The following is a 23,509-nucleotide window of genomic DNA, read 5'->3' as shown; positions in this document are numbered from 1 at the left end:
ACAAAAGATTCAAAATATAATGCATCATATTTTATCATTATGTGAAGATTCACTGCCCAACTCAATGAAAGAATGTGCATAATGCGCGTCTGTCTGTTCTTCCTTCAGGTTACCGTAGTAATCTTAGTAAGTGCGCACCAGTTTTTTTAGTGACCGTCTGAACCGTCTATTTTCAAATAACAGGAGACGCTATAATCATTGCATTTTTAATATGCGTTAAATTGAAGTTCAGTTTGAAGATGCTGCATTGTGTTCCATTTAGCTGCACTCTGTCTAGCTGTTTGAAACACTCACCTGCTGTATATGCATTGCTTCAGATGTTGAGTCCACTGCCACACACGCCTGATGTGTGTGTGTGTGTGTGTCCAAATGTTCGCTCTTGTGAGGAAAGCGGTGATGCTATGTATTTTTGTTGCTGTGATTCATTAAGCGTTCCATTTAACTCGGAGAGTCTGAATTTGCACCTTTCAACTGGAGACAGTGCAAAGGAAGGACACTTTGGAAACTCATGCAGAAATCTTCAACTCCCATTTCGTCGAGATGCAGGTGCGTGTTACTTCACGCAGGGCAGGGAGGTTTACGGTCAGTGACAAACATTTACTTTTATTAAATAATATCCATTAATGAGTCAAAATTCTTACATGAAATGATAATAAAACGTGTTTAGCAAACGTTTTGCAAAGACAGGCGTTCAAAACACGGTTAATTACACTCTCTTTTTATTATCGTAACGATAGCATTGCAGCATCGTTTATCAATTTGGTTGCTATGAGACGTTTCTGACAATCAGTGTACCCCTCAAAACCACAACGTAATCAATCTCAAAATTAAAAATATGCTCCCTCTTTATTTGTGTGTTTAGTTGTCAGGTAATTGTCACTGGATTTCGAATTAAGTGAAAAGTCACATCATGCATGATCACTATCGATCATCGTTTTCATGATCGATCATTGCTGCCTTGTCCGAGTACTCGTGCCCATCCCTAATCGGTGTGTGTATATATTTATTTATACCACGGGTCTGTTGAATGCTTGATTCTGATTGGTTGACGGACGTTCTAAGGTGTGCAATTGTTTTTCAAGTAAACGCACGGCTATGAAGAAGTTCCAGGTCTTGACCGCATAACAGTTCCATATCACTTCGCCAAATTATTTCAGTTATTTCAAAGAGCCATACAGGCTACCACAACAAAATAACCAATTAAAACAAAGACATTGGTTAAGTACATCATATAAGAATTTTACCTAAATTTATTTCAATTTAGATTGAAAAGCGTGATTGGGCTCCCTCTCTTTCTCTCTCTCTCTCTCTCGTCACACACACACACACACACGTTTGTGTGGCTATCCTTATGAGGACTCTCCATAGACTCTATCCCCTAAACCTAATCCTCACAAAAAACTTTCTGCATTTTTACATTTTCAAAAAAATATAATTTAGTTTGTTTTAAGCGATTTGAATTATGGGGACACTAGAAATGTCCTCATAAACCACATTTATAGCATAATACCCTTGTAATTACCAGTTTGTAACCTAAAAAAATGTCCTCGTAAACCACCCAAACCCCCCCCAACACACACACACACACACACACTGTACATGTTACCACAGAAAAATAACAATATAAACAAAGACATTGGTTGAAGTAAATCGGTTAAGAACGTCAAACAATGTCTATAATATCCTACATTTCAGTTTCGGTTGAAAAGCTCTCACGTCACCCCCGCTCTTACACACGCTCACACACACACACACACACACACATTGAGACTCGTTTCACGACCACCAAATTGAGCTGCAATAAAGCAGCGCATCCTCCGTTGCTAGTTCTAAAGTGATGTTTTCGAACTAGCAACGAAGGCTTGAGCTGTATCAAAGCTAGATAAACTTACAACAGTTCCTATATTATCCGAAATATCTTTGGGAAACACCCTTGTACTCCCCCTCCCCCTCTCACACACACACGTGGACACACACACATATACGCATTATGCACACATTTACTCGCGAGCGAAAAACAGAGCCGTCATGTCAGCGCACACCTGCATCTCAGTGGGGTTGAAAACAGTTGTTAAGGTTTACATCGGAAATATGGCGACACTCGCTGCTGCTGAGAAGTGCATAAATTTACATCTCGGCAATTTTTAAGCGATGTTACTTCTGACGAGAGCTGCAACAAATAAAGAAAATCCCACAGGCAGTCTCTCTCAGTTTCTGAGTTTCCCTCAAAAACAAACAAACACGCACAAACGCACTACCTCATTACTCCAGTAAGTGCTCCAGTAAAGCAGCGCAAGCCTCGCAATCCTCCGCTGCTAGTTCTGAAGTGACGTTTTCGAATTAGCAACAAAGGCTTGGACTGTATCAAAGCAAGATGCTGAATCCATTGTGGAAGAAAGTAGTTCCACTCACAAGAGCGTTTTAGGGATGTTTAGAAAATGTCTTGAGATAAAAACCTGAACGATGTCTTAAGGTGTGGTAACCATGGAATAAGCAGAATAATTGACTCCGGCCCTTGAAGTATTGAAAAATAATGCACACCTGCTGTGTGTCTTGACTGCATTACCACCTCGGGTGTGCATTATTTTTCAATAATTCAACGGTCTGTCATCAATTATTCCACATATATATTTAATCGATTTTTATTCTTTTTTTATCTTGTATTTATCTTTCATTGTGGCTCTAAGTTTTGCCATTTTGTTTGTTCAACAGATTCAATCTATGTTCAATGGAAATTATTTATTGTTAGAACATTACAGTGGCTTTTGTTCATCTGTGTGCATTTTTAAAGTATAATTCCTAAACAAAAAAGTTGTTAAAATTGGTATAAGTATCGCCAAAAAAATTCATATCAGTGCATCCCTTATAAATATGACATATATCAGTCTAACTAGACAATCACTATTTATAATATTAGAACTAGAGAGCAGGGTGGCTGGCTGATGGCTGATATAATGCTGATATATACAGTACATACAATTCAACTTAATGGCAGAAAATGAGACATATTGAATGAACACTTATTTCAGATAACATTTACCCATAATTTACAAAAAAAGAAGAAAGCGGTATTCATTGACAGCTGTTGGTAGATTTTGAAAATGACTAGGGGAAACTGTTTATTGGTCAAATTGGCATGAATATCAACCAGTATCCTTTGAAATACAACACAGTTTTACAACACTAGACTATTTTTTATAGCATTGAATCAGTTCAGTGTGTGGATGGTTTGACAGTAATTGTTCCATTCCACTTTCAGTGAGCACACGTCCTTCATCTTTGCATGTCTTTCAGATGGATAGGGCATGATGTTATCCATGTTGTCAAGCATTATTTGCAGTGTGAATGTTGATGTTTGAGTGCAGTGGAAAATTGAGCCTGTGTGTTGGCCTTGAGGACCCTAAAGCATGAATTAAACATGCACAAGAGCGCTGCTGTAATTCCATATGATGATTCAGATGGTTTCATGTTTAAGATGGTTTCTTATTTTACTGAGGCCTTGGAATGTTTGGATGTGTTTGAAGAATGACTCGATTATGACTTTATTCTCTTTATAGTAAATGCCACAGAATATAGGGAATATGGAGCGATTTCAGACGGTTCTGATGGGAACTAACCAGTTAACTAAATGTCTGTGCATTACAGTCATCTATGATTGGTCAATGACACGCAGCCGTGAAAAGATCAAACATTTTTATCTTGCGCTTTGTCTCGTGAGCGGAGCTTCCGCCTCCATTCAGCCGCCTCCCTATATCAAAATTAATAGGAACCCACAGTTACCACATCCCATGTAAAACTACCTTTATATGCTATGTATAGATACATTTATAAATCTATGACCCTGCTCAATTTAAACATGGATCTTATCTGCCTGCACACAACCTATTTCATCTATAATTATTGGTGCAGTTAATGTTAAAGGGGTAATGTCATTAGGAATCAGATTTTCCTTGATATTTTGACATGTTAGAGGTCTTTCCACTCTAAAAACGCACTGTAAATTTCAGAACTCAAAACTTTATTCCCAATGCAATAAAAGCATTTATTGAAACCAAGCTAAAAATAAAAAAACACCTAATTTTCTACTTTTGCGACTTCCCTTTGTCAATAGGGGGCCCATTAGTTCATGACCACCTCTACAGCAACAACATCAACACTACTTTACATCATCGCATCCTTGGCCCCGCCCACTGGTGCTCAGTTTGTACTCAGAGAGAGAGAGAGCAGGACAGACAGGCCTGGTGTGGCCTAACTATTCCTGAACACCAAAGGGGACCCATCTGCACTATTTTGAATGATTTTTGTTTAGAAACATGCACTAGATAGATGTTGTTGACTGTTGTCATGTATCTAGCGCCGCTTTTAAAAGATGCCAAGTTACTACTCTTAAAAAGGAGAAGCTATTCTCTTTTATTCAGCTGCTCTGCCTCTTGCTGTTTGAGCACAAACACATCATGGACACGTTCTTTTTCCCATCAGTGCAGTTTTTTTAATTTTTTTATTAATCCCCATTTCTCCCAATTTGGAATGTCCAATTCCCACTACTTAGTAGGTACTCGTAGTGGCTCGGTTACTCACCTCAATCCGGGTGGCGGATAACAAGTCTCAGTTGCCTCCACTTCTGAGACAGTCAATCTGCGCATCTTATCACGTGGCTCGTTGTGCATGACACCGCGGAGACTCAGCATGTGGAGGCTCATGCTACTCTCCGCAATCCACACACAACTTACCACACGCCCCATTGAGAGCAAGAACCACTAATTATGACCATGAGGAGGTTACCCCATGTGACTATACCCTCCCTACAACCGGGCCAATTTGGTTGCTTAGGAGACCTGGCTGGTCTCTTCTGCACTATTTTTAATTGTTGGTGCAGGATGATACTGTAAGTGTGTGTTGATTCCTTGTGAACCAGTCATAATACGATTCAAGTGTTAGAAAGGAACTGTTATTGAAGTATGGGGCAGTTAAAACACTTGGACCCAATGCAGAACTGTGAGTAAACAGTTTAATTCATGAATATTTCAAATGTCATGACTGTTTGATAGTTTATGGCGCTGCTGTGCTTTATACAGTGTGCGTTGTGTAAACACTGAAATTTAGTTTTATAATGTTGTGGAATTTGTTCATTCTCTAGAGATTAAGTTTCAAATATGTATTTGGGGCTCTGCACGATGTTAGCCAATCAGAACAATGGGCGTTTACGTTGAAGTTTTAAGGAGGCGCTTAGGCCAAAACTGAGCGTTTCAGTCAGAGGGCCAGAGAGAGGGTGGAAAATTATCATATATTACTACATTATGACTTTTGGTGCCCTTACATTACCAGTGGTCCTCAGGGAAGATAATAAAACTATAAAAAAGACTGTCATGAAAACTTTCAAGACCCCTTTAACGTTACATATTTAAATCTGTTATGTTTATTCAACAGTTTACATACCGTCTGTTTGTGTGTGTGTTTGCATCGTCATTATGTTGCATCAGACATTGTTATTCTTTACTAGTATTGGATATCTATAATGTATATAACACTTCTATATGTACCATATCATGTCTATAACATATAATTCATATCTATAATGCATGTAACATTATATATATGCAGCCACACATATAAGCCAAACCATCTGTAACTCTAGTGCTCAAGTCTGGTACATGTCTGTGCTGTCCAAATAAAGAATGTTTAGTAAAAACTTTTAATCTTTTTTCAGCTTATTTAAAAAAAATAGTAATTATGAATTGTTCCAAAACCATCTAATCGGATTGAATTGTGACCAAATTTGAGATTTCACGATGCATGGTAAGCATTAGGTAAAGATTCATAATCTAATGGTTGACAGAGCAAATGTTTACACCCCTATTAAACACCCCCTTACCATTATATTCACTGCAAATGAATAGATAATCCAAAAATGAAACATTTTTTCCCACCTTGACCTTTTTGACCTTGACACTACAAACTACTGCTTTGGTCAGTATTGAGTTTACAGTGTTAAATCTCTCCACAAGAAGTATGGTATACTTATCTGTTAATGACCATTAGGAATATGTAAGTTCTACTGGTTGTTTAGATCAGTGTTACTATCAGAAATAATTAATAATTATTTCTTTAGTTATTAATGAATATTTAAATTAAATAATAGAATCTAACTCATTAAATTTAGTGTGCCACGTTTAGGAGCAAGTTTGGTTATTAGCAATCATTAATAATTATTAAAGATAATTATTAATTATTAAAATCAATGTTAGCATTTTTAATCCTTTAAATCAACAATTATCAAAGATAATCATTATTTATTAACATCGATGGAACATTGATTAAAATTAACAATAGCTTATTGATCCTTCAAATTCAACAATCAACAAAGATAATTATCAGCTATCAAAAATCAATAGAATATTAATAAGGATTAATATCACCGGGGCACCACCCTGGAGTCAGGGACTAATAACCAGATAGTAAAACAGTCTCAATATTAGATTGTTTTCTTAGGAAAATCGACATCCGAATATCGACCTTCGAAAAGAAACAATGAAGGCTTGAATCCGAGCACTGACATCCCCTGTCATCATTTGACACAGGTGTATGCAAAACAATCCAAAACACTTCTCTTTGAAATATAACAAAGTTTATTTATGCAGTAATATCAATTAATAATCAATACAATGCAGTCAATAAACTTCTGACTTACAACTACAAACTAAACAGTGATATGGTTAGATATGGTAACAAAAATAATCCTATAACACATGAGAGGAAGGTGTGTGTGTGTGTGTGTGTGTAAGGAGTGTTGCGCACAAAATGGCGCACGTGACTCTCGTGGAGAGTACGTCGCGTGAGATTTTCGGCCAGAGAATATGGCCGCGAATGTGGGCGGAGGAAGCAAGTTAATGGCGTCTTCCCGTTTACCGCGTGTCTCCGCTTGTACGATAACTTAGGGACAAAGCTGAGCTTTATCACGAAGTTATCTACTAGCCAAAAGTGTGTGCGAGAATGTTTGTGAGGGGTCGCGTGTGTGTGGTTAGTACGAGAGAGAGAGAGAATAAAGTGGCGGCACCAATGCCAGTTTCGCGATCGTGGGAGAGAAAGCAACTGTTAGTTTATCACTCAGAGATGTGGTGGACGGCTCGTAAACCGTCCCGCGGTCTTTGGTTCTTTAATGGATAAACTCAGTGTGCCGGTCTCCCCGCGATGGCGGAAATACACAACAGTCCAATGTGGTTGGACTACAACACAGCAGATCTCATTCGTGATAACCGTACATTAAAGTAATGCCTTGAGTATTATTAGCAGCAATGAGCGGACTCGGCGGTCCGTAAACTGTACAAGCAATAACCTTGATACACAAGAATAACACACTATAATATTCTATCTCTGCCCAGACGTAAACCTCTTACTTGAATCGCATGAGGACACAGACAAATGTGCATTCATCCGTCCTTTAACTCCGACTCGGTCCCTCGAGGTTCGGGTGATGACGGGAGGCCGTTTCTTCGCTCTGTCGGTGGGCGGTACGGCTGTTGATTCTCGGCGGGCCCGCGGAGAAATCAGCGACGTCGACTTGATTGAAGAGGGAAGAGAAATCTTTTCTCTTCGCTTCTGCAGGCAAACGGATGAAGATGCGGATTGCTCGGCAGACTCCTTCGGATCCGTTAGAGTGTTCGGTGGAACACAGAGTAATGTCAACTCGTTCAGCGAGATGGAGATTGTATGGTCACAGTCTCAAGTCGTACATTACTTCCTTGTGCCACGAGGCTACACCTGAGAGCAGCGATAAGCTGCGTATACACACGGTGAGCAAAGTTGCTGGAAGCAATGCCCGGAAGGGTCTCAGAGTTATTTCTACTCCCGATGATGTCATGGTTGAGGGCCGTTCTGTTGTGTGCCTCATCCAATAGGAGTTGAGAGTTCGATCCTTTAGTGAGCAAGGCTTCGTGGGATTTGTAGTCTGTTTTGGACTCCCTTTGTTTGATTTTGGCGTGGTTTTTATCAGTACGATTTTTGACTGTTTGTGGGCCTCAGTCAGGTTTTACGAATATGTTAGGCCTGCCTTTGTCTTCTATCTGAATACATGAGGCCCGACAAATAGTTAAAATGCTGAGTGTCTCAAGGATAGAGTTAAGGTTAGGTTATAGCAGGGGTGGGCAACTATTTTGGTAAAGGGACCATATCGGGTTTTAAGTAGTGCATTGGGGGCCACGTTGTACTCCTTTTGAGATACAATGTTCTGCACTGATTTGTTTTTTGTATCTTTAAAGCCCAGAAATAGTTGTATACTCAGTATTCTGAAGTGTATATGTGACTAATGGGACTGTTCTGCAATTGCCTAAAGTATTGTATTGCTCTACAAAGGTAGATTCCTTCCTATCAGGCATAAAAAAAACTGAATAAAGGCTGAGCTTATAAATTATTTATTTTACCATCTCTACTTCCCTGTTAATTTATTATTCAATTTAACACTCTCAACATCAGGGGTCTGTTTTAATAAAAATGTTTGTCGCAATGCGGGCGAGTTTACTTATTTTATTCTAAAAGCATAACCCATTTACACGCTAAAAGGGTCATGATGCGGGTCTCTTCAATGGTTTGACTTTCCATTCAGCCCGCAACTGAATAACACAGGCTGCATGACTATGATAAATGATTACTGCAAGAGTTAGATTAACATACAGGTGCGAGGGGACTTCAACATTTCTAAATTGCACAAATAAAAAATACATATACAGTTGTGCTCAAAAGTTTGCATACCCTTGGAGAATTGGTAATATATGTACCATTTTTAAAGAAAACATGAGTGAGCAGGCAAAACACATTTCTTTTATTTCTTATGGGATTCATATTCAGCTGCAGGTTATAACAGAATGGCAATCATAAAACAAAACATGGCAACAAAGAAAAAAATTAAATGACCCGTTCAAAAGTCTGCATATTCTTAGTTTTTAATACTGTGTATTGCCCCCCTTTAGCATCAATGACAGCGTGCAGTCTTTTGTAATAGTTGTCGATGAGGCCCCAAATTCTTGCAGGTGGTATAGCTGCCCATTCGTCTTGGCAAAATGCCTCCAGGTCATGCAAAGTCTTTGGTCATCTTGAATGAACTGCACGTTTGAGATCTCCCCAGAGTGGCTCGATGATATTAAGGTCAGGAGACTGTGATGGCCACTCCAGAACCTTCACCTTTTTCTGCTGTAACCACTGGAGGGTCAACTTGGCCTTGTGCTAAGGGTCATTGTCATGCTGGAAAGTCCAAGAGTGCCCCATGCGCAGCTTTCATGCAGAAGAATGCAAATTGTCTGCCATTATTTTCTGATAACATGCTGCATTCATCTTGCCATCAATTTTCACAAGATTCCCGTTACTTTAGAGCTCACATCCCCCCAAAACATCAGTGAGCCACCACCATGCTTCACAGTGGGGATGGTATTCTTTTCACTATAGGCCTTGTTGACCCCTCTCCAAACATAGCGCTTATGGTTGTGACCATAAAGCTCTATTTTGGTCTCGTCACTCCAAATTACAGTGTGCCAAAAGCTGTGAGGCGTGTCAAGGTGTTGTCGGGCATATTGTAACCGGGCTTTTTTGTGGCATTGGCGCAGTAAAGGCTTCTTTCTGGCAACTCGATCATGCAGCTCATTTTTGTTCAAGTATCTTCATATTGTGCTCCTTGATACATCCACACCGTCTTTTTCCAGAGCAGCCTGTATTTCTCCTGAGGTTACCTGTGGGTTTTTCTTTGTTTCTCTAACAATTCTTCTGGCAGTTGTGGCTGAAATCTTTCTTAGTCTACCTGACCTTGGCTTGGTATCAAGAGATCCCCGAATTTTCCACTTCTTAATAAGTGATTGTACAGTACTGACTGGCATTTTTAAGGCTTTGGATATCTTTTTATATCCTTTTCCATCTTTATAAAGTTCCATTACCTTGTTACGCAGTTCTTTTCTGCTCCCCATGGCTCAGTATCTAGCCTGCTCAGTGCATCCACGTGAGAGCTAACAAACTCATTGACTATTTATACACAGACACTACATGCAATTTAAAAGAAGAATTTTGCCCTAGAGATCGTTAAGTTTGTTCAAAGGGGAAAGACAGAGATAGTAAGAGCACACTCTTGTACATGGTTGTCAGATTGCACAAAATAAGTATAGCTTTAGGTGGAATATTTCCAATTTGCGCAAGTATAAATCTCAAATTGGGGTGTTGCATCTCTTATCTGGCAACCCTGAGGATGTTAAACGCTTGTGGAGGCATGTTAGGTCCCAATGCAAGATAACTGAAATATCCAATGAAAAAAAAACGCTTTTAGGATAAATGAGCTGCGGGCCACATTTAACCATGTGGAGGGCCGGATCCGGCCCGCGGGCCATAAGTTGCCCAGGTCTGGGTGATAGACTAATCAATGTGCAGTTTAGATTTTCTCTCTGTCTGGATTTTTTGACATCTCGTTATTCAAAGTTTAAAGTGCATGTTAATGATTGACCAAAGCTTTTAGAAAACAGATGGCCAGTACCCCATTGAAGACTTGATCCCTCCTTTCACATGTCTGTGTTTCTGTTCTTAGGGTGCATTTACTTGACAATGATGTACTAAAAACTGAAAAGTTTTTCCTTTGTGTTTTTGAAAAGTTTCGCGTACAGACGACAACGTTGTCAAAACGATCCCCGTTCACACGGATCCGCGAAAACGACTTAAAACCCTGTATTATGCATGCCAGGCCAGTAGTTGGCGATGTCACTTTGTAAAGAAACACTACGCGCCTGCGCACATAAGCGTTCTTCCACAGAGCGGTGATTACAAACAATGAAGATGGCGAAAGCATCGAGCAATTTTGTCTGGATGGACGATGAGGTTGCTTTATTTCTACAATTACTTTGCTGGAGAAGCGTCAATAAACTCAAAATCTTGAGCAGCACAAACACAGTCCTGTAGTCCGCCGTTGTAGTTTTGAATGTCTCGCGCGTTTGTAGGGCTTTACTGGTTGTTTAGATCAATGTTACTATCATTACTATAGATAATTATTAATTATTAAAATCAATAGAACATTGATGAGAATCAATGTTAGCTTTTTTAATCCTTTAAATCAACACTTATCAAAGATAATCGTTAATTGTTAACATCGATGAAACATTAATTAACACTAACTTATTGATCATTCAAATTCAACAATCATCAAAGATAATTATCAATTATCAAAAATCAATAGAATATTAATAAGGATTAACATTGACGGGGCACCACCCTGGAATCAGGGACTAACAACCAGATAGTATAACAGTCTCAATATTAGATTGTTTTCTTAGGAAAATCGACATCCGAAGAATATCGATTTTCAGGAAAAAAACAGTGAATGAAGGCTTGAATCCGAGCACTGACATCCCGTCAGCATGACACAAGCGTATGCAAAACAAACCAAAACACTTCTCTTTGTAATATAAACAAAGTTTATTTATGCAGTAATATCAATTAATAATTAATACAGTGTGGTCAATAAACTTCTGACTTACAACTACAAACTAAACAGTGAAATGATTAGATATGGTAACCAAAATAATCCTATAACACATAAGGTGTGTGTGTGTGTGTGTGTGTGGTTAGTACAAGAGAGAGAGAGAGAGAATTAAGTGACGGCCCTAAAGTTTATCACTCAGAGACGCAGTGGACGGCTCGTAAAAGTCCCGCGTTCTTTGACTCTTTAATGGATAACTCAGTTTGCCGGTTTCACCCGCGATGGCGAAAATGCACAACAGTCCAATTTGGTTGGACCACAATACAGCAAACAAATTCGTGATAATTAATACCCGGAGTATTAATAATGAGCGGACATTCCAGCAAAAAAAACCTTGAAACACAAGAATAACACGCTATAATATTCTATCTCTGCCCAGACGTAAACCTCTTACTTGAATCGCATGAGGACAGAATGTGTGTTCATCCGTCCTTTAATTCCGACCCGGTTCCTTGAGGCTCGGGTGGTTTTTACGACTGTGTTAGGCCTGCCTTTGTCTTCTATCTGAATACATGAGGCCCAACACGTTGTTTTGAAGTACTCGTGCGCATGCCTATAGACTGAACACATAGACTGAACACGTAATTTGCGTGCGCATGACGTCATCATTTCAAAAACATGCACTTTGAAACCCATTTTCAAAAGTTTGTGTTTTCAGGCCCCAAAACACCATTGTCGTGTAAACGAACAGCCAAAACACATATAAAGTTTTCCATTTTTAGTTGAAAATGTTGTCGTGTAAACGGCCCCTTAGAGAGGATACATTACCATGTTTTGCAGATCACAATAACGGTTATATATCAAGACATTTTTGATGAAAATTCAACGAGAAATGGACTTGTGTATTAAATACAGGGTCTGGAATTAACTTTTTATCCTACCAGCCATGGTGGTATGTGAAAATAGATTTCTTGTAGGAAAGTTTTTTGTATTATTGTATTGCATTTAAAAATTAGATTTGACAGACATGAGACAAATAAAAAAAAACTGTATGAATGTTTAAAAGTGAGCTTTTTCTTTTTTTCTTTTCTTTTTTTTTCTTTTTTTTTATAAATGTAACTATTTTATTATTTATAAAATATGTAATTGCCTAATAGTTCATTTAGATTATTATATATTTTTTAGATTATTTACTTATTACAAAAAAAAAAAAAAAAATGTTAGTACATAAAACACAAAAACAGTTCTTTTCAACTAGATCATTACTTTTAAAAGCTGACACAGAAAGGAAGCACCTGCGCAGTTCACCAGACAAATAGAAAATGTAACCGCATTTGGTGCTTGACGAGTGTTAATTTTGGACCCTGATTAAATAACCATGTGATAAGAACTACTCTTGGATAAGCCATTGAATAGAGCACAATAGTCTGGTTCTGGAAGTGAAATTCCCATTCATTTCCTCTATAGGTGAAGAGATTTTTAACGATTACTTCTAAAAACCTTTAAAGACAGACCTGTTGTGAGCTTTGAGGTTGTTAAATGATGGTTTATGCTTCTGTTGAATCCATCAGTCTGCGTTATTTCAACGTAATTTTTTAGAAGTTGTTTAATAGGAGAATTTCTGGTTAAGAACTACACTACCCATGATCCTAAAGAGAGTGATCCACCAATCAGAGACTTGCAACCAACAAAGTGGACATGACACACTATTAATGATTCAATCGATTCGGTCTCCCTAAACAGGGGTGGGGCCAGGAGGGTGGCACAGGGTGGCAGTTGCCTTCCTAAAAATTGGCTTTGCCACCCCACTTGCTACCCCAAGTTGGACTCTGCTCACGTCCTGGAGATGGTGCCCAACAGCTTAACCCGTCCATGTTGCGCATGGTCCATAACATGACCCCCCTTATTAACATGTTTAGGATGCGTATTGCTCTGTATTTTCAGTTTACGGCTCTTCACTTTGTGTAAATGATATAAAGCAGTCCTACTGATAGCTGCTTGAAAATGTATCTACTGCGGTATAAACGGTATAGCAAAATTTGTACCGGTTTATACATCTCTAATGATGGTAGAACGTTATATATAATCATACAGTCCAGTCAAATGTTGATTATAAAATAGTTTTACTCTGTTTTCTCTGAATCGGTGCTTAGTTGAGCCAAATCTTTTAGTCACAGGACAGATCACAGACCTAATTTCAATCATATCTTAAATTTGTCACGCCATCTTTATTTTCATAGCTCTTTTAACACTACATATTGTTTCAAAGCAGCTTTACAGAAAATCATGCCTTAATGTCTTAAAGGCTCCAGTGAGCAAGCCAAAAGTGACCGTGGCAATGAAAGTAAATGCTCCCTAAGATGTTTAAGTAGGAGAAGGAAGACAAATCTTGTGAGAAACCTGACTCTGCTGGGGAAACCAGTCCTCCTCTAGACAAAATGTGTAGTTACTGTGTTTTGCCATAGCAGGGCAGTATTGATTCTGAATGTTTGTGTTTCAGGGGCCTGATAATGGCCGACAGAGGATGCTAGCATTACCATGGGCAGCGTTACTCTGCGCTACTTTTGCTATGGTTGCCTCTTCACCTCTGTGACCTGGTCAATTCTTCTCTTCCTGTACTTCAACCACAGTCAGAACAGCCGCATGTTCTTCAAAAATGTGCCCATCCAGGGGCAGCACCGTTTCCAGCCTCGCTTCACCCGCAGTCCGGCGGCCCAGCACAGAGACGAAGGTCAGGCCCGCAGAGGTCATGCCAAACCAGACCTGTCTCCAGAGCTGGGTTAGTGGAGTTTGGAAACTCATGTGTACACTTCCATTTGAAAGTATTGTGCCATTTGTGAACATAGAGACAGTAGTTTGTGCATGAAACTAATATGCTTGTTGTATAACGTTATAACTCATGACTATTCGATCTGTCTGATGTTTTTACCTATTCTCATTATGATTGTGATCACATTTCTTAAGTTATACATTGGAAGTGTCACAGATGAGCACTGTAATAAGATTCTGTGAATGAGACGTTCATGTGTGTGTATTGTTGTTTAATGTTCGTTACATGCTGTTAATTTATCGCCTCATTTTGGTTTAATGCATTTATTACATCTGTTAAAAGTTAATTATTCTCTCTCTGTGAGAGACTCATCAGGATTACCGTAAACAGGGTTCCCACGGGTCCTTAAAAAGTCTTAAAATATTTTAAGTTCAATTTTCTTAAATGGTATATCATAAGTCTTAATTATCATTTAAAAATCACTTAAATTTGGAGATGTAAAGACCAGAATCATGATATGGCCATAATGTAATTATAAAATTTGTATGTGATTATTTAAAATGCTGCGATTTATTTTAATAAACATATTGGCTGCATGTGCGGCGGGCTTCAAATTTAAAAGCATGCAGGGAACTCAAGATACTGGACATTTATGACAAGTGATCGCTGATAATCTACTGTTGATTATTTATGCCAATGTTTACTTGAAAGTGTTTATATTGTAATACCTTATAAAATGCATATTTTATTTCCCTTATCTGTTTGAATGAGCAGATGGAAGCAGTGAAGCATAGACATTTCAAAATAAGAGTCCCCTGTGTTTTTCAGGCTTGTTTATAGTTAAAAAGTCCCGCATCATGCATCAAATCTTTTTTTTTCTTTTTCTGGTTGTTGTTGCTATTTTGGTTGAACAATAAACCTCATCTGGCATTCATTTCAATTTGGAAGGAAAGATAAAGAATTTTTTTTTTACACATTATATATATATATATATATATATATATATATATATATATATATATATATATATATATATATATCGATTTTATTTCATTTTATTGTCATTTGCACAGATAACACTTGGTAAAAACAAAATCCAATATCGGTCGACCTCTAATTCATAATTTTTTATATATTTATACATAAACCAAATTCAGTATGATGTGCAGTGTTACGAGTTCTAACTAGGCCTTGTCGAATGCGTGCCACAGCCTTTTTAATGGGGCTTTTCCACTCCGCTGCACGGTACGGCTCGTCTCGACTCGACTCTGCTCGCTTTTTTGGGGTTTTCCACTGTGGATAGTACCTGGTACCTGGTACTTGTTTTAGTACCACCTCGGTCGAGGTTCCAAGCGAGCCGAGCCGATACTAAATGTGACATCAAAACCCTGCAGATCACTGATTGGTCAGAGAGAATCGTTACTACCAGCGTCACTGGATTTGCGACACGGAACATCAACCCGCTAGTTTCAGTCAGCAACAGCGACAGCAATATCATTTTTGTTCACGCGACTTTCGAATTGTAAAAAGAAATGGCTGTGCGCAAAACCACAGCGTGGTCAATAAATGAGGTGCAAATGTTCCTCTCGTTAGCGATGAACGAAACGACAAAGTCTTTCAGGAAGTGTCTCAGCTGTTGGCCACACACGGCTACCACCGAACCTACCGACAGTGTAGGGAAAAGTTAAAAAAGTGACTACAGATCCATCAAGGACCACAACAGCCGGAGTGGTTCAAACAGAAGAAAGTGGAAGTGGTTCAACCAAATGGACGCTATCTATGGCAATAGACCGGTGAGCAATGGGAGGGAGAGTGCCCTGGACTCAGCCACAGCGTTGTTGGAGTCCACGATGGAGGATGGTACGTTTTGTTACGTTAAGTCTATATTCTGCTTGAAAGCTTCACTTTATTTAGTTGACCAGCTACTGGAAAGCTTGCTTCTAAAACAACCAGGACAATTAAACTGTTACACTTGTGTAAAATCACCATGCAACAACTGCTTTATGCAGCACAATGAGCTAGTAGCTAACAGCTAGCGGTCGTGTTATTGTTTATGGTCAGTAATGTTTGTGTCGTGTTTAAGATGATCTCACGGCAGTAGAGGTGGCGCAACTATGACGATCAGCCTATAATCCCACCCACGTTGAGGCGGCACTAAACTGCAGTGGAAAAGCAAGCTCAGAAAAGTAAAGCGAGCAGTCGAGTCGAGTCGAACCATAATGTGCAGTGGAAAAGTGCCATAAGTAAAAGAATATGTGATGCATAATTTATTTTGAGATTGTGTGGGTTTGTTCTGTATGGACATTCGGTATTAATTTTATTTGTTCAGGTCTTAAAGTCTTACTAGCAACCCTAGTAAACACTCATATAAATGGGCACCTTAAAATGTATGCAAGTGTATTGTAATTTATTTCTCATACAAATCATCATATATCTGTAATATAGGCACATTTCTGGATCATGTTACATCTGGAAAACCTTAAATAGCAGCAGTTAAGAGTTTTCAAGCTTTTAAATGACACCTATTTTTCAAATGAGTAGCTTTTAATTAACTAGCAATTCCAGGTTAAAAGATTAAAACTTAAAATACATCTAAAAATTATCGGTATTGACCACAATGAGCTGTGAATTATCGGTTAATGGTATCGGCCCAGAAATTACATATCGGTGCATCCCTACTTATTATTAATTAATATGTGCTTTTGAATTTCAAAGGTTTCATACTTTCAGAAGCCAGTAATTCACATAATGAAATGCTTATTTAATGTAGTGAGAGTTCTATATTATTACTTTTACCTTGCATAGTTTTGTTTTTTGAGGAAGAGGGCATGTCATAAAACCTGTCCATGTTTGCATCTGTCTTATTTGGCTAGCATTTACTTAGTGACAGATGACAGAAATACTGTAGAGTTTGATTGGCCTTTGATGTCAACAACAACATATGAGGTAAAGTTAAATATAGGGTATGTAAAGCCTATTTATTTAGCAGTGCTAACTTTAAACAATTATGGGTTTCTTCAACTTCGGCTGCTTTCATGTCCCTGGAATTGATATTTATTAAACAACATATTTCATCTTTTTTCCTTTGTGTAAAACAGGCCTTCGTCATTTATTTTTGGTACTTTTTAAATGCCTTTTATTTATAGATTTTACTGTTAGCCTTGTCCCGGACCCACGCTTTCAGTATTAAACTATGAAAATCAGTTACAAAAATACAAATTATCACATGCATATCTAAACAATAAACAACCATTTATTGTGTGAAAATTATTTCTATAATTTTTTTCAAAAATAATGACTGTCCCACATTTGTGGCATCACTGTTTTTTTAAAAGTTAGTGTACTTGTTTACCAAATTGCTAAATGTGTCAGAGACAAGTGTATGGAAGCCCAGGAGTGGACAAATAAATAGACACATTTAAATGCGTTTATTTAATTCATGTTTTAAAATGTACTTATAAACTCAGCAAAAAAAGAAACGTCCCTTTTTCAGCACACTGTATTTTAAAGATAATTTTGTAAAAATCCAAATAACTTTACAGATCTTTATTGTAAAGGGTTTAAACAATGTTTTCCATGCTTGTTCAATGAACCATAAACAATTAATGAACATGCACCTGTGGAACGGACATTAAGACACTAACAGCTTACAGACGGTAGGCAATTAAGGTCACAGTTATAAAAACTTAGGACACTTAGAGACCTTTCTACTGACTCTGAGAAACACCAAAAGAAAGATGCCCAGGGTCCCTGCTCATCTGCATGAACATGCCTTAGACATGCTGCATGGAGGCATGAGGACTGCAGATGTGGCCAGGGCAATAAATTGCAATGTCTGTACTGTGAGACGCCTAAGACAGTGCTACAGGAGAACAGGAAGGACAGCTGATCATCCTCGCAGTGGCAGACCACATGTAACAACACCTGCACAGGATCGGTACATCCAAATATCACACCTGTGGGACAGGTACAGGATGGCAACAACAAGTGCCCGAGTTACACCAGGAATGCACAATCCCTCCATCAGTGCTCAGACTGTCGCAATAGGCTGAGAGAGGCTGGACTGAGGGCTTGTAGGCCTGTTGTAAGGCAGGTCCTTACCAGACATCACCGGCAACAACGTCACCTATGGGCACAAACCCACCTTCGCTGGAAAAGACAGGACTGGCATAAAGTGCTCTTCACTGATGAGTCGCGGTTTTGTCTCACCAGGGGTGATGGTCGGACTCACGTTTATCGTTGAAGGAATGAGCGTTACACCGAGGCCTGTACTCTGGAGCGGGATCGATTTGGAGGTGGAGGGTCCGTCATGGTCTGGGGCTGTGTGTCGTTGCAGGCAATCTCAACGCTGTGCATTACAGGGAAGACATCCTCCTCCCTCATGTGGTACCCTTCCTGCAGCTCATTCTGACATGACCCTCCAGCATGATAATGCCACCAGCCATACTGCACGTTCTGTGCGTGATTTCCTGCAAGACAGGAATGTCAGTGTTCTGCCGTGGCCAGCGAAGAGCCCAGATCTCAATCCCATTGAGCACGTCTGGGACCTGTTGGATCGGATGGTGAGGGCTAGGGCCATTCCCCCCCAGAAATGTCCGGGAACTTGCAAGTGCCTTGGTGGAAGAGTGGGGAACATCTCACAGCAAGAACTGGCAAATCTGGTGCAGTCCATGAGGAGGAGATGCACTGCAGTACTTAATGCAGCTGGTGGCCACACCAGATACTGACTGTTACTTTTGATTTTGACCCCCCCTTTATTCAGGCACATTATTCCATTTCTGTTAGTCACATGTCTGTGAAACTTGTTCAGTTTATTTCTTAGTTGTTGAATTTTTTTATGTTCATACAAATATTTACACATGTTAAGTTTGCTGAAAATAAAAGCAGGACATTTCTTTTTTGCTGAGTTTATTTAGCAATAAAACAGTCCATTAATAAATCCTTTTTAAATGCACCTTTTAAATTGCATTTTAAAAAGCATTTAGCAATTGCTTTTCTTCATCCATTTACCAGTTGCTTTTTTTGTCTGATTGCAGGAATGATTTTTAACAAGCAGGATCAAGAGGTACGAGACATGGGCTATCACAAACACGCCTTCAACGTGCTCATCAGTAACCGCCTCGGATACCACAGAGACATCGCCGACACCAGGAATGACAAGTATGACTTGCTCAAATCACTAGCTGTGTTGAATCTGTTAAATTTAAGTGTGAAAGAGTTAAAGAATGACTTAGGTGTCATTTAGTTGAAGGATTGGACATTTTATGAGCTCAAGGTGCACAAACGGTTTAGTGTAAAACATGCTGTGTTGTCTAAATGGAGGTGAAGGTACAATTTGTTTTGTGTAATACTCCTGTAAATCAACTCATGAGCTGTCTTCCCGTCAGGTGCAGAGACAGGAGCTATCCCATGGCCTTGCCCACGGCCAGCGTAGTCATCTGTTTCTTCAATGAGGCGTTCTCTGCCCTCCTGAGGACTGTTCACAGCGTGTTGGATCGCACACCAAACTACCTGCTCCATGAGATCATACTGGTGGATGACCACAGTGAACTGGGCAAGCCGCTTTACTTCTGTAAACGTGTCCCGTTTGACATCTAATCTGGTCCGCTGAATCGAGATCTAGTCTATGATAATGGTCTATGAGCTCATGCACTTTTGTGATTGTCCCATTTGAAAGAAAAAAATCGCTTTTACAACTAAAACCATGCTTAAATACAACATGAAATTAAAATGGACCCCAGTCATTTTGCAAATAAATGTCTGTGACCTTATTGTACAGAGTAGACATTTTACATGCAGCCTAGTTCCGGTCCACCCTGTTGGACGTTTGTTGTGTAAAGAAACTTCTGGTCCATCCTTTATCAATGGGAGGGATCACAGGATGGAATTATTGTTGCTTTTAACTTACGATTAATCCAAAATAAACAACCTTACCTCAGTTTCCAATGATTTCCCAGGAATGATAAAACAGAGACAAATGGATTTTTGACTGCATGTATTTGTGGTTTCGAGGAGGAAGAGTGCAGTTCAGAGTCTGACATGACAGGGCCATATGCCACACACACACACACACAATAGAACATTTTATTATAAAGAAATGCATTATTAAAAATATGGTAGCACTTTATTTTACAGTACTGTTCTACATTTACATACTATATAATTACAACAACTATAGTATATACTAGGTACTAACCCTAACCCTAAACTTAACCCATATTAAGTACATGTACACTGTAAATATACTGAAAGTACACATACTGTAAAATAAAGTACAACCAAAAATATTGTACAAGAATAAACAGTGATAGCCTAATGTTTGCATTGCTCTCATGACCTTACTATTTAAGATTATCCCCATGTATGTTTTAAGACCAACTTTAAATTGATGAAATAAAAGAAGTTTAAAAATGTTACCCTCCCAATTTGAATGGAATTTTTCGGCAAGTGTTCGCCGTTGACAAATGTATATGACTGGGTCCTCATCTGATACGAATGCAATATTAATAAATAAGTAATAAATCTTATTACTTCAAGTTGTAAGTCTCTTTACTGCATGTTGAATGCTCTTAAAGGGATAGTTCACCCAAAAATGAAAATTCTCTCATCATTATCCCGGATGTGTATGACTTTCTTTCTTCTGGAGAGCACAAATGAAGATTTTTAGAAGAATTTGTCAGATCTGTTGGTCCATTCAATGCAACTGAATGGTGACCAAAACACCATCAGCATAAAAGTAATCCATACAACTCCAGTGGTTTAATCCATGTCTTCTGAAGCAATCTAATCGATTTTGGGTGAGAACAGACTAAAATGTAACACATTTTTCACTGTACATCCCGCCATTGCAGTCTCTAGCCACGATCTTGATTTCAAGCTCGATTACACTTCCTAGAACTTGACGCATGGGCAGAGCGTTAGATGACACTAGGAAGTGTAATCGAGCTTGAAATCATGATAGTCAAGGAGACTGCTGATGTCAAGATTTATCGTGAAAAATGAGTTACATTTTGGTCTGTTCTCACACAAAACTGATTGTATCACTTCAGAAGACTATTTAAACCATTTAAGTCTAATGAATTACTTTTATGCTCCCTTTATGTGCTTTTTGGAGCTTTCACATTTTGGTCACCATTCACTTGCATTGTATGGACCTACAGAGCTGAAATATTCTTCTAAAACATCTTTGTGTTCTGCTGAAGAAAGAAAGTCATACACATCTGGGAGAGAGGGTGAGTAAATGATGAGGGAACTTTAATTTTTGGGTGAACTATCCCTTTAAAAAAACCAGCAACTGCAGTAGATTTCAAATACAAATGTTAAGTGAACATGCTGCAAACACATCATCAATTCATCATCAAAAATCACTGTTAACAGTAAACTTTGCTTTCTTTTCGGAATTGAATTTGCTATGTTTTAACATGAGCAGTGTGGCTCCTCATTTTTCCTCGCTATTTACCACATCAGATACTTTTGTACATCAAAATTGAAGACAAGAAACATAGTAACATGCCGTGTCAAGCTAAATAAACATTTTAAAACATTGAGGTTTATTGTCAAGTTCAACCAAAATAGAACTAAACTGACAACCATCCATTGACAGAATGCAGGTGAAAGTTCTGATACACAGCTATAGGAGTTCGAAATGATGACCGGGATGTGTGAAAAAAGGACTATTCATCATGTTATTCTAAAGAAAAATACTTTTTTTCCATGTGTGTAGAATCAGGGAATTTCAAGATTGTGATTTCTAGGCCTGGTCTTGGAAATTAATCAAATCTATATTTCTGTTGTGAATATTAATTTTTCTAGTTTTCTTTGCTCTAAAAATATTTCCTCAGTTAAAAATTGCTGGAGTTGGATCAGCTAGAAATAGCCCTACAATATTTCCTGATACGACACACTACAGAAGTTGTGAATACTTTTCATGTTGCCTTTAGAAATCCTGTGAATTCTAAGAGCACTCTCAGCGCAGTTTAACACATTTTGCCATATTGAAACCCATTCTGTAAAGTTTCTCTATTAAATCAGTGCAGAAAATGCCTGCAGATTCTGCCTTGGCCTAGCAAAGAATGCATATAGAGCCCCTGTTTAGAACACCATTGTGTGTAAACTAGTAATCCTGATGTGATGTGATGCTCTGTGTGACTGACAGATGATCTGAAGGAAGATCTGGATGTTTACATTCAGCAGCACCTGCAGAAAAAGGTGAAGCTGGTTCGTAATGAGAGGAGGGAGGGTCTGATCCGCGGGAGAATGATCGGAGCATCTCACGCTTCAGGTGTGACATAATTCTAGATGGTCATTTACCAGACGCTGTTATCCAAAGCCACTGCAGTACACTTACTATGGGTTCACAGACCAACTGGTTATCCTTAGTTTACATGTCAGGGACTGTGTCTTGGATGCTATGGAAGGTCAAAAGTACTACAGATTATTTTTAGTTTCATTTTTCATTTGAAATGACCAAAATACCATTATAGAGCCAATCCTGAAAAAATTTGTGTTCAAAATCACATTCTTGCCTTGTCTGGAAATGTACATCCGCAAGTAACTTGCGATTTTTATTTTTTTAACCACAGATGTCAATAGACAGCCCAGAATGCTGTAGTGGACCTGTAACCAATTTGCTTCACAAAGTAACCTTTAATGAAAATTTTAGCTGTTTGATATAAGCAATAAGGCACTTAATTGTAAAACGGATAGCTACAGCTCTAAAATCTAATCGGATGAAACATTTTTGAAGCTGTTTGAGAAGCCATGCTATTTTGTTAATATAGTAATGGCTGAAGCAGTCTGCTGCATAACCAATCAGACTTAAGAGCTGTAGCTATGTTTTGTAATCCTCGTTTTGCCCTTTTCTTGCCTTGCCCTTTATGTGTGTTTCAGGTGAGGTGTTGGTGTTTTTGGACAGTCACTGTGAGGTGAATGAGGCGTGGCTCCAGCCGCTGCTCACACCTATCAAACAAAACAGAAAAACGGTGGTGTGTCCCGTCATTGACATCATCAGTGCAGACACACTGGTCTACAGCCCCTCTCCCATCGTGCGGGGGGGATTCAACTGGGGCTTGCACTTTAAATGGGACCCCGTGCCCATGTCCGAACTCAACAGCCCAGATGGAGCCATCAGGTACAACTAGCCTGCCATTGTGTGTTAATGTCATGTGATACTAGGGCTGGCCAAAGTGACGGTATAACACGCAACGGTAAAAATGTTTCAATACCGTTTATACCGCAGTACATATATTTGTGCAGGACTGTGTTATGTTATTTGCACCTGAAAAGAGAGCAGGACATGT

At 38.8% G+C, this 23,509-nt stretch overlaps 1 protein-coding gene across 3 annotated transcripts in view; it reads left to right on the top strand.

The window, feature by feature from the left end:
* The window catches only part of LOC127431852 (polypeptide N-acetylgalactosaminyltransferase 11-like), a 49,703-nt gene that overhangs the window by 2,418 nt on the left and 23,776 nt on the right, over positions 1-23,509 (top strand). Inside the window, exons 2-6 of one of the 3 annotated variants that reach the window (XM_051682461.1) lie at positions 13,941-14,219; positions 19,247-19,370; positions 19,598-19,764; positions 22,366-22,491; positions 23,100-23,340. In XM_051682461.1, coding sequence (XP_051538421.1) covers positions 13,979-14,219; positions 19,247-19,370; positions 19,598-19,764; positions 22,366-22,491; positions 23,100-23,340 — 899 coding nt within the window. In that variant the 5' untranslated portion in view covers positions 13,941-13,978. Of the gene's footprint in view, positions 1-13,940; positions 14,220-15,856; positions 16,071-19,246; positions 19,371-19,597; positions 19,765-22,365; positions 22,492-23,099; positions 23,341-23,509 lie in introns of those variants that run through there. The other 2 variants (XM_051682462.1, XM_051682463.1) reach the window with 2 other exon arrangements.

This window comes from Myxocyprinus asiaticus, chromosome 41, assembly GCF_019703515.2.
Source record: "Myxocyprinus asiaticus isolate MX2 ecotype Aquarium Trade chromosome 41, UBuf_Myxa_2, whole genome shotgun sequence".
Lineage (NCBI taxonomy): Eukaryota > Metazoa > Chordata > Actinopteri > Cypriniformes > Catostomidae > Myxocyprinus > Myxocyprinus asiaticus.
Note: the sequence above shows the minus strand (reverse complement) of the source record. Positions and strands in the feature narration are given on the sequence as shown.